This window comes from Otolemur garnettii, unplaced genomic scaffold, assembly GCF_000181295.1.
Source record: "Otolemur garnettii isolate 467f Iridium unplaced genomic scaffold, OtoGar3 scaffold00167, whole genome shotgun sequence".
NCBI classification, from domain to species: Eukaryota; Metazoa; Chordata; class Mammalia; order Primates; family Galagidae; genus Otolemur; species Otolemur garnettii.
Genome location: NW_003852562.1, coordinates 754856 through 768733, shown reverse-complemented (window position 1 = coordinate 768733; position 13878 = coordinate 754856). Strand labels below are relative to the sequence as shown.

At 39.5% G+C, this 13878-nt stretch overlaps 1 protein-coding gene across 1 annotated transcript in view; it reads left to right on the top strand.

The window, feature by feature from the left end:
- NBEA (neurobeachin) overlaps window positions 1–13878 on the top strand; it is a 719303-nt gene that overhangs the window by 686205 nt on the left and 19220 nt on the right. The window contains exons 50-51 of the mRNA XM_003800132.3: window positions 8546–8635; window positions 12227–12419. Coding sequence (XP_003800180.1) covers window positions 8546–8635; window positions 12227–12419 — 283 coding nt within the window. The remainder of the gene's footprint in view (window positions 1–8545; window positions 8636–12226; window positions 12420–13878) is intronic.

Below are 13878 nucleotides of genomic sequence, written 5' to 3'. Positions count from 1 at the left end.
TAGCGGGCATAGCTGGTAGTAGGCATAGCTGGTAGCAGGCACAGCTGGTAGTAGGCATAGCCGGTAGCAGGCATAGCTGGTAGTAGGTATAGCTGGTAGTAGGCACAGTCGGTAGCAGGCATAGCTGGTAGTAGGCATAGCTGGTAGCGGGCATAGCTGGTAGTAGGCACAGCCGCTATGGAAAACAATGTGGCAGTCCCTCGAAATGTTAAAAATAGAATTACCGTGTGACCCAGTAGCTCCACTTCTGTGTATGTATGAAAAAAACGGAAAGAAAGCAGGGTTTCAAGAAGATATTTGTATAGTCATGTTGGTAGCAGTGTTTTTCACAAAAGCAACCCAAGCATCCATCTGTGGGTGGATAAACAAATGTAGTATGTACAACAATTACATTCACAAGCTCATCCTAGAAAAAACACCACATACCCCACTGCTGACTATCACTACTGCCACCTTCAAAGTACTTCCCGTGGGAGCTTTGCACAGACACATGCTACAACATTGACGAGCCTGAGGACATTAAGTGAAATAAATCAGCCAGTCACAGAAAGACAAATACTGTGAGATTCCACTAATATGAGGCATCTTGACTAATCAAATTCATAGAGACAGAACGTGGAATATTGCTTGCCAGCACCTGGAGGGAGGAGATAGTGGAGACCTTTTGTTTAATAGGTACAGAGTTTTCATTCTGGAAAGTGAAGAGAGTTCTGGAGTTAGAGGCACAGCAATGTGAGTATACTTAACACTACCAAACTATACACTTAAAAATGTTTAAGATGCTAAATTTTATGTTACATGTATTTTACAGTAAGTTAAACAGAGAGTGTGTGTGTATCAATTGTCCTATTTACAAAGGTATGGGCAGGGTAAAGTGGATGAACAAGGGACGGTGACAGACCGAGGTGTTGATACCCCTAGACCTTAGGGGACAAGAGAGGGAGACATGCCCAGAATCTGGCAAAAGAAATAGTCACCGAATAGCTGTCGCCTTAGTAGAGTATTGCAGCCCGGGTCCTGCCAAACTGGCCCCTGGCGGAGAGGCTATGTGATACATACCTTGCCCTCATGGCTCCTGTTCTGAGCTGTGTCACTGGCTAGACCCAATGGGGAAGTAAACAGCGTGAGAATGTGGGTCTGTGGGGTGCATCTTCCAGAGCCAAGGAAAGTATCCAGCTCACCTGTAGTTCCCACTGGGTGGGTCACTTCTCTGAGCTAAACAGGCTCATTCAAGGCATCCAGGGTATGTCAGTCATAATCAGATGCATTAAAATGCATGCATGCTTTCTACCTGAGTTGACTTAAGTCAAGAAAGTGATGAGCTTGTCACCGATGGCACTGACCTGACTTGAAGAGGAAAATATTCTGGATGAGACATTTTGTGTCCAGAAGAAATGGGGCTTATTTTTTTTGCTTTACTTTTTCATTTGTTAAGTCAGTTATGGACTATCACCATTATAATTTACCATTCCAAGGAAAAAGTCCGACTCAGCAGGAAGATAGGTCCCTTCTTCACTCTGCTTTGGTTTATGCTTAAAGAATGAAACCAACAAGTAAGGCAGGTAACTGAAAAAATCAGAATTCCCTCCTTCAAATACTGTCTAATTAATTAAAGCAAATGTGTTCCTTTTTTATTTGAATTACCAAATAGTTGCTTAAAGATTCTAATAATTTTGCTGGAATAGATTTAGCCTTCATGCAGTTGATTGTTAAAGCAAAAGGAAAAAAATATTTGTTCTTGTATTTTGTGGTTTCTATGAAAAACTAGAAGCAGTTGAATATAAAATAGCATTTTAATTTTTTATATAGCCTAATGTTTATAAACCAGGAAATAACAAAGTGCAGATATTATTTGCTTGATTTATTTTGTTTCGGTTTTTCCAGCATTAAAAAGTAATGCTTTATATGATCTTGTTTTATTACAACAATAAACCAGCAGCAAAAACTTATCAGTTAAAATACAGTCTGCCATTAAGTAACCCTTCCTTTTACCATTGCAGACTTCTCTGAATTCCATTGGTTTTCTTTTTTCTGTTTGGAATTGGTAAAATTGCAGGTGAAACAAAAATATATCAATCACATGTATTTTTATTGTGTGTTACATTTGGTTTAAAAAAAGAATGCTTTTAAGCATTAAAATAAAAAGTATTGTAAGGAAGAGCTACACAGTCAAATAAACAAAAGACTAAGGAGACTTTGAGAGTCTTTCTGTGATCTCCAACAACCACTTGTATTACTTTTTTCTTGAATTTTCTGAAAATCGTTAGTGAATTGAATGGTATTTGAACATAGCCCAATATTTTGCATTGTAAACAGCAAACCTGTAGTACTTCATAAAATGCTGATATTTCTGGAAAAAAAATTAAAAGCTTATATAAATCAAAGGGAAAGGATGAGACAGGCCATTTGAGAGCTGTTTCATCTGAGAGATAATAGGCTACGGTCACCACACCCACCACACACCCCCCAGGAAAGACTAACAGTTGTGAAGATTCTTTGAGAGAAAAACATAAACGTAAATCTGGGTTAAATTTTCCTGCATTATGAAAAAAACAGGAATAACGTCAGTCCTTATCTACCACCTACCAGAGAAGGTACAACTTTTGAATTATGGCTTACCTGTGGCCACATTTGCTTTTTTGCCTTGGCTGTAAAGTCCTTCCTAGTAATAGGCATTTGTGTGACACACACATACATGCAGCATATGTATTTCCTCTTCTGAGGATTTAATTCCAAATATGTATCTTTATGCCTAGAGAAGGTCGGACCTTCTTGGAAGGGAAGGCAAGATGAAAGAAAACAATTCAGCCGGAGGTGCCGAGGCCAAAGAAATAAGGCATGTGTCACACGGCCCATTGTGCACATTGAAAAAGACACTAGAAGTGAGTGAATTACAAAAGGTAAATCAAGGGAGATTCTCCCCCTCACAGGCCCCCAGTTGGGAACCTCTGCACACTCTTGGACAACACAGCCATACACAGTAGAGCTGATTCAGAGGAAGGTGGAAGATGAGAGAGAGCTGGTTGTGAGGAAAGAAAAAGGATTCTTCAGGGAAGTGTGGATAATTTTGTAACTTACCTGTGGGTCCTGGAGAATTTTAAAAAGGAGAGCCTAACAAGATTAAGGAAGAGATAATCCAGCAGTAGGGAGGGGACAAAGGGAAAGTGTCCCTAACAGAAACTTCCCTTAACAGGAGCTTCACATCCCAGATAAGCAGTTAAACCCAAGTGGTGGTGTCAGACGCATGGATGGAATCTGGGCCATGCACACTACTCCAGTTTGCTGAGTTTGTCCCCTGTGCTTGCGTAACTCAGTTCACATTCCCCTTTACTGCTCTGCCTGCCCCTGCAGAACTCCACATTTTAGAACTTCCTCAAGGTGTTAAGCCTATTTCTTGATGGGTCTTAGCTGGGAAGAAAAATAAATTCTGAGCACATGGTAACTACTCAATAAATATTTGACAATTTTTATAAGAAGTAAGAACCTACATAACAATTAAAATTTTAAGTTCTTAAGAAACTATTTCTCATTCCTGTCTGGACGATTCTTGGTAATAAACTAATGTGGTATTGTTTGTATAATATTTTTTTATAAAACAGAGTTGAGTTTGGATATGTAGGAGTTTCTAAATGCCCCAAAAGACCATACAGTCTAAATCGTTACTTTAGAAGCTGGACATGGTAGCTCACTTTATAATTCTAACATTTTGGGAGGCTGAGACAGTGGGTTCACTTGAGGCCAGGAGTTTGATACCAACCTCGGCAACAAAGACCCTATCTGTACAAAAAAATAAGAAAAATTACCTCGGCATATTAGGGCTCACTTGTAGTCCCAGCAACTTGGGATGCCTTGAGCCTGGGTGACAGAGTGAGACTGTCTCTAAAAAAAGAAATTATTACTTATTATAGCTTTGACCATTACATTTTGGGTTTACAAATACTTAGAAAAAATAAATTTGGCAGGAATACTAAGCATATGCCTACCTTATAACTCAGCAAGCCCATGCCTCGCCATATATCCAACAGAAATGACTGCTTCCCTCCATCCAGACATTGTACAAGAATTTTATAAAATCTTTCATAAAAAAGATACGACATGTAACTATACACAACCCAAATATTTATTAACAGGAAAGTGGTAAGTTGTGGCAGAGTAATACAACAGAATACTACACAGCAATAGAAAAGAAAAAACTACTGGTACAGGATGACTCTTGCAGATGTTATGTTGATGAAAACAAAGCAGACATCAGAAAATGTGTTCTGTGTGATTCCAGTATCAGAAATTCAAGATCAGAAAAAATAATCAATGGTGATAAACATAAAAGTAGTGATTGACTTGACAAGGTGTGAGGAGTGGGAATAGTTGGCAGTGGAGGGACTTGAGGTTTCCTGTACACTCATGGAACCACCACCCAGGCCAGGGTGTGGGACCTTCCAGTTCTCTTCCAAAGTCCTGTCTTGATCTGGGTATGATTATAAGAGAAAAATCGTATACATACATACATAAGATTCATCAAGCTGTATACTTAAAATTAGTACGCTTGGTGTACTTTGTCTGTCTTAATTCTTAAAAAAGTAAGAAATTGAATAAATGCATGCAAATGGATGTACATAAGAAGCTTAAGACTAAAACACCAAACTCAGCAATTATAAACGACTAAGAATTTTAAGTGAAAGCCAATCCATTACTTTCATGCTGTCCCACCAAAGGGTTGGCCACCAGTGGACACATCATCTTTCATATTTATAAAACATCAACGGTTTTGTCAGTCACATTTTGTTTTGAAAAATTTAGTGGTTTAAGCCTATTACCTGTGCTAGCTTTGTATAAAATATGTAAGCTTCATGATACTACTACTTATTGTACGTAAAAAGTTACTATGACTTATTGATTCTTAAGACAGTAGGATCATTTTCCTATGTCAACATTCCAAATCACAGTGTGTCTGATAATGAGTGGTGTGTCATAGTTTAATTGGCAGCATTTTTCCTTTTTACTAGTACACCAAATAATGATACTTCTAGTAGTGAATGGATGACATCTTAGATTTGATGAAGTAAGTTAGCTTGACAGAGTTATTATCAAAGCCGTAGTCTTTTATATGGGTCATGTGCGTGATGGGCGTTGTAAAAGGGCAGCTGTACAGCAATACCGATATAGTATTGCCAGATCTGCTAATTTTTTGAGAAAAGCCAGAAAATCCAATTTATTATATAAAATGTAATGACCTGTAAATGTTGGCTAAAACTGTGTCCGGTGGATCTCACCTGCGGCTGCCTATGAGCTCTGTGACTGTTGTGTGTGATGTGTACCATAAATATTTAGAATGGGATTTATTATGTAGCAGGTATTCAACAAACATATTTTATGAATAAATAAAGCTAGCATTAAATCTGACCCATGCAGAACAGTATTTGGAAAAATAGAAATATGTACAATTTATAAATGCCACATCTGATAATATGGAAAGAATCCATGGCATAATTAGCTCTAAGTAGGGTCTTTTGATATATTTGGAAATTCATGGAAAATTTCTGTGTGGGAGAAAATCCTTGTATACTGTTCCCTACTTCATCTTCAGACCACAGATCACGTCTCTTTCTGGAAGTCCCTTTCCCGAGAGTCCTACTGCCCTTCCCTCCCGTCTTGGCCTGGCTGCCATGGCAGCGTGGGCTTGTCCCCATCGTCAGCCTTCTGACGTCCTCATCTTTATTTTGGGGGCTAGAAACTTCCTAAGGGCACAGAGTAAGCATTCCACCAATGATTATTATTTCGGTGGTGTTGACTTGTGAAAGTAACGTTTTCTCCAGTGTCCTACTTTGCATTTTCTGGACTAACTTTCAGTTTTGCACCAATATCCCACCATTGCCACACTTCTATATTCAACAAATATTCTTAGAGCCTCTGTTAGGACTAAGTCATAGTTGTGACCTGCAGAAACACAAAGACTGAGCAGACAATCACATATGAATAATTGTGTGTTAAATTCCACCATAAAGAGAGAAAATGTGCTGTCAGAATACTCGGGGCATTCATTATGATTTAGAGAGTCTGGGACGGGAAGGACTTAGATCCCTGCCCAAGGTTAGCATTGAGGGAGGATTTTCTCCTAAGTAGGGGGCTAGCTTTCAGAACAACTCCTTCATTGTGATGGTTCAGGGGCTGCAAAATGGGTTCTGCAAAACACTGGGCAACTCTCCCACACAGGCACCTGTGTGCTTGGCAGGAAAGTCACTGATGACTCCATACAAGTGGGGGAGGAAGAAAATATTATGTGGGAGGCAGGTGAAGAGGAATAGTAAGTGCTCACTTCCATTCATATGTTTTAGTAATGACAAGAAATAGATCTTAGAGGAGACGGCATACTTTTTCAAGATGAGAAAGATCTGTACATTTTTAAATCAGAGAGTAAAGAATTACTACTGGAAGGCCAGATTAGGAGATAGCTAAGGGATAAATATTGGAATAAGATACTTTGTATCATGAAATGATCTGAAGTAGATCACAGGGAGAGGGTTTAGTCTCAAAAGAAATAACTGTTAAATGTAGGGAATTGAAAAAGTGAGATTAATCACACCGTAATCTTTATGCTGGTACCATTGGGGAACCATTTTAAATAAAATACTCTGCCTCAGCCCAAATAGGATCAGAGGCAGGATCCACTGAGAAAACTGTACAGAAGATTTCTGGAAATTATATCACTTTCTTCACATTTTCTAGTTTGATTTTAATGTTTCCTTTTCAGAAACAAAATTAGAGTCAAGCAAAGCATGTTTGCTGATTCATTCCTTCAGTAAACATTTAAAGACTACCCACTAATGCAAGGCACAGGTCTGGAGATTAAAACATGCTGAATTTTACCCCAAGCTCCTCACTTGCACTCGAGTCTGTTTTCTGGAGGAATAAAAACACAAGCAATAGTATCCATTGTTAGAGAGACTTTAGCTGTTCCTGATACATGAAGCTAGGTGTTGGACATTTGCTAACCAGGGCAACTTTAACAATCAAATTACCACCTTTTATTCCAAATAGTTCTCGAGAGTTTATTGTTAATAACATGAGCTTACCCAGAAATGGTCTCTTTCCCCTTTTATAATCATAAATCTTGCACTGGGGAGATGAAGTATGATGATACCTATGTGAATACAATTTAGGTAAATAGTCACACTTTGCATATGAGTGGACACCATGCAAATAGATGTATACATTAGAATTGGACAGCACTTAAAGAGATTTAATAATTCATCCCATTGCCTCTGCAAATAAAAGAACCAAAGCTGCATTTATGCAACTGCTAAAATATGGCAGGTAATGATGCATGCATGTTTAATATTGCTAATAAATTTGAAAGTTCACATTTTTATTGATGAACATTTTCTTGAAATGCAGTCTAGGAAGACAGACTGTTAAATTTAAGTACTTTATAAATGAGTATTGTAGCTGGTGCTGTGATTAGTGGTAGTGCTCTGTCCAGAGCCATCTCCCGACTTACCTGCACTCCTTCAAGCACTGACTTTCATATTTCACTTTTATGTGCAACCAAATTGCACACAATTTTAGGAAAAAAAATTATAGTAACAGAGTAATGATCATAGTAAATATTGTGTTTCTCCTTGTTGACTTAAATTACATACTTGCAATATTTCAGAAAAATATTTCTGTTAGTCCAGCTTCATATATTCAAATATTTTGCATGTAGAATTTACATATGAAAAGTACTTCAGTCTCTTAAAGATTATCTCTTTGACACACACAAAAAAGGTATATTGCACAGTTCAGTTCGAGGTCTAAAATTATTTTTATTCATTGGAAACTATAAAATCTCATTAATATTTCCATATGCATGCACATTAATGAAATAATGTATAGCACAGAATACCTACAGAATTTTTTCCTTTTTGAGTGAATTCTTCCCAAATTTTCAGAAAAAAAGTCAACAGAAATGAATTTATACCTTATAACCAGTCCTCTAAAACTATCTCAAGAATAGCTAGCAAGCTCAAATATGGTAACAAAATTTTTATCATATTTAATTATTAAACAAAAGTCTTAATATTCTTTCTACTGATTGTTCTCTGAGTTGATTGGAGCGTGCACTTTTCTGAGTTGTATATTGTGTCATTGGTGGACTTTATGTGTCATTCTTTTTTCCCATTAAGATTCCAGAAGCTTATTTCATTAGAGATCCCCATACGTTCCTTCTTACAAAGGACTTTATTAAGGTATACGTGTTCTATTTAGTATTAAAAGTGTTCTTTGATTTAAGCTGCATGCATGTATCCACAGGTTAGCATTTTCACATTTAACCCCAGCTTCTAGAAGTAAGAATAGTGACTTGGTTAACTGAAGCATGTTTGGAAGGAGAGGCAAAGCTTGTCTACAAAATACTAACCCTTGGATGATTCTGCACCCTGAGAAAAGAGCACCGGTGAATTTTCTGGACGCTGTTTCATGGCTGACTGGGATACACTTGCGTTCTCAGAGTGTGCTGCCTCTGCCTTTGATGCACATTGATCTTGACAGTCACCCTCTCCCCCTGCAGGCCATGGAGGCACAGATACAGAATTTTGGACAGACGCCATCTCAGTTGCTTATCGAGCCACATCCGCCTCGGAGTTCTGCCATGCACCTGGTAAGACAAACCAGCATGTTGAGATTCTTTTTTTCTTTCCTTTGTACCTGGGTAAAGAGCAAATAAAATAGTGATTTTAGCAGCCTATTTTTAAAGGCTTCTCGCCTTATTGATACTGTTTAGCTTAAGTACTTACTGATACCCCACAGAGAAACAGAGAAGGGAGTATCATTCTTACCTGTAAGTCCTGGTTAGGTAGCCCAATTTGGGGTTCTTCTGAAGCTGTGCCTCAGCGGAAGCTTATTCATGCACACACAGACATGGAGACTCATGCTGGCATCAAAAATTCAATTTGGTTTGTAATTTACAGTGAAAAACATAAACACAAAACAGTATTGCCAAGTTTGGGGGGCAGGTAGGGTTGGGGAGTAGTTCATTTTAAGAAAAAGGAAGAAATATAAAGGTAATTTATGGCTGCTGCAGAGAGGCTGTTGAACAGAGCGTTTGCCCCCGAGGCAGACTTGGGCCACACTCCAGCTCTGCTCTGGCTAGTAAGTGACTTGGGCAAGCTACTTAATCTCTCTGGGTTTGTGTTTCAGCAGCATCTGTAACTTACAGGTAAAAACAATGCCTGCTGCTGAGGATTTAAGAACTCAGTACTGCGTACCACTTAGACCAGCACTGTCCTACAACAGGTCTTAATAAATGCTCACTGACATAATTATTAGCCACTGTGTCAAAACCCTTTATTCCCATTTTGAAAGGGAAAAAGTTATATTCCTTTCATTTTAATCTGAATTTTAAAAGTCCATTTTCATAACAAAACGGCCCTTTTCCAATTGATTGGCAAATGATAAACATTTTCCTCTGTATCTAATTTAAAGAAAGTAAAAAAGTTTTCTGACAAGCTGTTAGGTTAGACAATTAGTTAGACGCGAGCAGGGTGGATGGTTCAGGTGGTTAGGTTAGTTTGGACTGGCTGGGTCAGGCTGGGCTGAGCTGTTACAGGAACGGGGCCAGTTGAGATCTCACAGGTGCACAACCTTACAAGTGGGTTGTTGGGGGAGCTGGTGGTTTGGAGGGACTGATTAATGTCTTAGGGACTTTCTGACAGGGACAAACAGATGTGGCTGTACTGCCTTGGGTTCTTTTTGGAACAGCCCAATTAGGACCCTAAGGAGAGGGCTCCCAAGAAAGAACAGATGATGTATCAAGGGTGTCTCCATGGACTGACCAGTCAGAAAGAGGCAAGAAAGCACAAAGTAGAAACATTGTCAAGGCCTAGATAGAGGGTCTTTGGAGCACTTACATGGTGGCCCTAACAGTGTCCCTAACTGAGCTACCCTCAGTAACATAGTAGAAATCATGCCCACCAGCGTCATGACAGATTACAAAGGCCATGACAACCAACCCCCTGAAATTGCCTTCCAGGGTAGAAAAGGAGAGGGTTCCCAATTCCAGGAACTCTCCACCCTTTTCCAAGCAAGAAAAACTATGAATATTCCACCCCCCACACACACTTAACATAAAATTAGGGAGTCAGCATAAAAACAGAAATCTTGTCAAACTCAGTGTCTCCTCCACTTGCAGGGGCAGACCCAGTCTTTCTTTGGAATGTACTGTGCTTTAATCTCTAGGAAAACTTTGGCACTCTGCCTGCTTGCACCTGCTTGCTCTGCTCAATCATTCTGTCAACTCAGTACCAGTAACCGTTCTTGGTACTGGGAATGAAGAAACTGGGAACACGGAGACCTGACAACTGGTTACTCAACACCTAATGAAACTGCCTTAGAATTTATTTTTATTTTATTTTATTTTATTTATTTATTTATTTTTTGAGACAGAGCCTCAAGCTGTCCCCCTGGGTAGAGTGCCGTGGCATTACAGCTCACAGCAACCTCCAACTCCTGGGCTCAAGCGAGTCTCCTGCCTCTGCCTCCCAAGTAGCTGGGACCACAGGCGCCCGCCACAACGCCCGGCTATTTTTTGGTTGCAGCCGTCATTGTTGTTTTGGCGGGTCCGGGCTGGGGATTCGAACCCGCCACCTTAGGTGTACGTGGCTGGCGCCTTAGCCGGTTGAGCTATAGGCGCCGAGCCAGAATTTATTTTTAAAACTGATTTTTTCCACCAATTTTTACTGAAGTAAAAAATGCTTGATGGTTAAAACTTGTTTACAAAAGAAATCAGGTTGTGTAGGTTGTTATCAGCACAACAAGTATAATGTTGGCATAAAGAAATCTAGAATGTGCTCCATAATTTATTTACCAACAAATTTATAAGCTGTTATTTTGTGATGGAAGCACCGTTCACACCTTTCACTTACTCTATCAGTTATTTAACAGATTTTTATAGAGACCTCTTATGTGTCAGATATGATGATGAGTATTGGAGGCACAGAGACAAATACATCTTCTAAACCTTCAAAGAATCACAGAAATAAATCTGCTTGTTTTTAAACATTTTTTTTCTACAGTAGCTCAAGCCAAACAGCTTCAGTGCCTTGATTAGTCACTAATGAACTCTTCTGACTGCAGTTGGTCCAGAAGTGGGCAAAATAGGAAGGTTTGCCCAACTCAAGTGGTTCCCGTGGAAGCCTCAGCCACAGTGTAGCCAGGAGAGGTGGCTTTGGAGCCTCAAGCTTTGGGATGAAGCATTTTGAATAAACTGTCCGGGAGAATATCTCTTAACACTTCATTTTATGAAATGGCTTGGCAGGAGAATTTTATTCTCATGTTAGTATTCTCTGTTTAATAACAATAATAATATTTATCCTGGAGAAATGCCCAGTCAAAATTCCTTCCTTTCTAGAGGAAATTGTTAAGAGACTAAATTGGCATGGAACCATTTATAGAGAAAATCTAAGTTGATGTAGCAGAGAATTCATATTAATAGCAAACAATTACAAAATACATATGAAACCCAAATAATGATTATTCCCAGCATCTCCACTGTGTGTGTACTTATGTAGTAGTATTTATAGGGTTTTGTAGTCCTTACAGTATGTACATGATTTTCTATCAAGTCATATGTTAGATGCTTGAAAAACAAAAGTTAAAGAAAGCAGGAAGAAAAATGCTGGCCATCACTAAGCTCGCAGTCTAGAAGGGAGAAAGGTGCCCTCAACCATGAAGTCCGTGCCGGGGCAGAAACCCGGGCAAGGCAGTGGCAGGGGAGCACTGGGGCTGCTGTATGAAGGCTAATGTATTTTAGTTATTTAGACTCTAGTTATGACCCCAGATCAACCAGATAGAATTGAAAGTATTAGTCGATCTGCTTTGTATTTCATGTAAACAAAGGCAGTAAGTGATTTGAGTAATTTTCTGCCAAACTGATTTTTTTAACTGCATTGGATAATTCTGTTGCATCACATAGACTTACCTAAGAGCTGACGTCACCTCGTACTCTGAAGATATTTTAGTTGAGGCTGGTTGTTGATGAGTCTGTGTCTCTAGATGGGAGACTTCACAGAGTCCTTGCCCTCTGCGCCCTGGGCCCTCCTCAAGGCTGAGCTATTAGAGCTGGGGAAGGCTGGGAGGGAAGTTCAGGCAGCTTTGACCCGCGTGTGTCTGCGTGCCCTCACTGTCCCACACATTTCACTAACTCTATCATTCCTTTTGTTTTCCTCTGCTCTCTTCCCTTTCTATTCAACAGTGTTTCCTTCCACAGAGTCCCCTCATGTTTAAAGATCAGATGCAACAGGATGTAATAATGGTGCTGAAGTTTCCTTCAAATTCCCCTGTAACCCACGTGGCGGCCAACACCCTGCCCCACCTGACTATCCCTGCAGTGGTGACAGTGACCTGCAGCCGACTGTTTGCAGTGAATAGATGGCACAACACAGTAGGTAGGTGTGCCTAAGTGAGTTGCTTCCTAAAGATTTCTTAAAAGCTACAGTAAAGGTAGGAAGACTGTGCTGGGAGTTAGCTCCTGCGCCACGTCATCTGTGGTGTTACCTGTCTTACTCACTGCTGCTCACTTACTGCTGTGTGTCAGTGTCATTAATGCCTCACAGAATGCTTGGCTTGTAGTTACGTACTCAATAAGTATTTGATACACTGAAGCAGTTCTGCAAAATAAGTCAGGTCCTCCCTCCTATTCTCCCACCGCCCCCCCCCAAAAATACTGAATATTTATCTCATATTAAACAAAAATGAATTTAAATCTGAATTTTGATGGCTTCAAATACTTTTCTTCCATATCAGTAACTTATTTAGCAAATATTTAAATGTCTAGTATGTTTCAAGTGGTCCTAAGGACTGGGAAAATATAGCAGTGAACAAGACAGGTACCATCTTTGTTATTGTAGAGCTTTGGGTCTGTGAGCAAAGACAAAAATCTAAATTGTTCAGTGATTTCACATGTGTTTTCTCCAAACTCAGTACTAGAAGTTCCAGACAGTTCTCTTGAAGTGATATAATGCTGTCACAAAAATTTTGACATACATGGCATTTAATACTTACCTAACCAGGGCAGAAGTAGATGTAACCAAATGACTTAGTTGGGCCAGCTCACCACTTAAGATTCCTAGAAGTCCCAGGACTCCCACTGTCTCCAGAAATGAATAGATGGGTCATGCTGAGGTTGCCTGAATATTTCTATTCTACTGACCTCTGCATTGCTCTGAAAAATATGGTGGTTTGCACAGGAGCTTTCTCTCTTCAGAGTTTCTAGGTGCACCTGCATTATGGTCCATGGAGATTCCAACATGAGGCAGCACGACTTCCATTTGATGAGAAATATGAAGTAAACACACATCTTAAGGAAAAATTATGACTTCATCATTCACAGGAGTCTTAGTCTGTAGAAATGTTTTGCATTGAGAAAAAAACTGTGAAGGATAAAATTGTTGCCTTAAAATGGTTCAAAAGTATTATATGTTATATAATCACCTATGAAAAATTATGACTAATAAACTCAATCAAGCCCTGAAAACTAATCCCTTAAAGGAGATTTTAGTGCAATTGAGATTTTAGGTGTGGCCCAATTTTATACCTTCAGTTTGCTTGGCACATACTGGCAGCGGCCCCCAGAGTGGGGGCCCCAGCTTCTGCTGCCCTGCCCCCAAGCCTGGGCCCACACCTACCCCTGCCCAGAGCACAGCCTTTTTTTTATTTCAGGCTCATTCATTGCTCACTAACCTTAGCTTTCTGATGGGTTCAAGAAATGTTATGATTTTCCCTTTCATCCAACTTCTTTTATCATTATTATCAGGATGGAAACAAGAGTCTTTCCAGCTTTCTGCATCTTAAAAGGAAACTTAAGGCCCCTTGTGATGATTTTTTAAGGATCTCTACAGACATAAT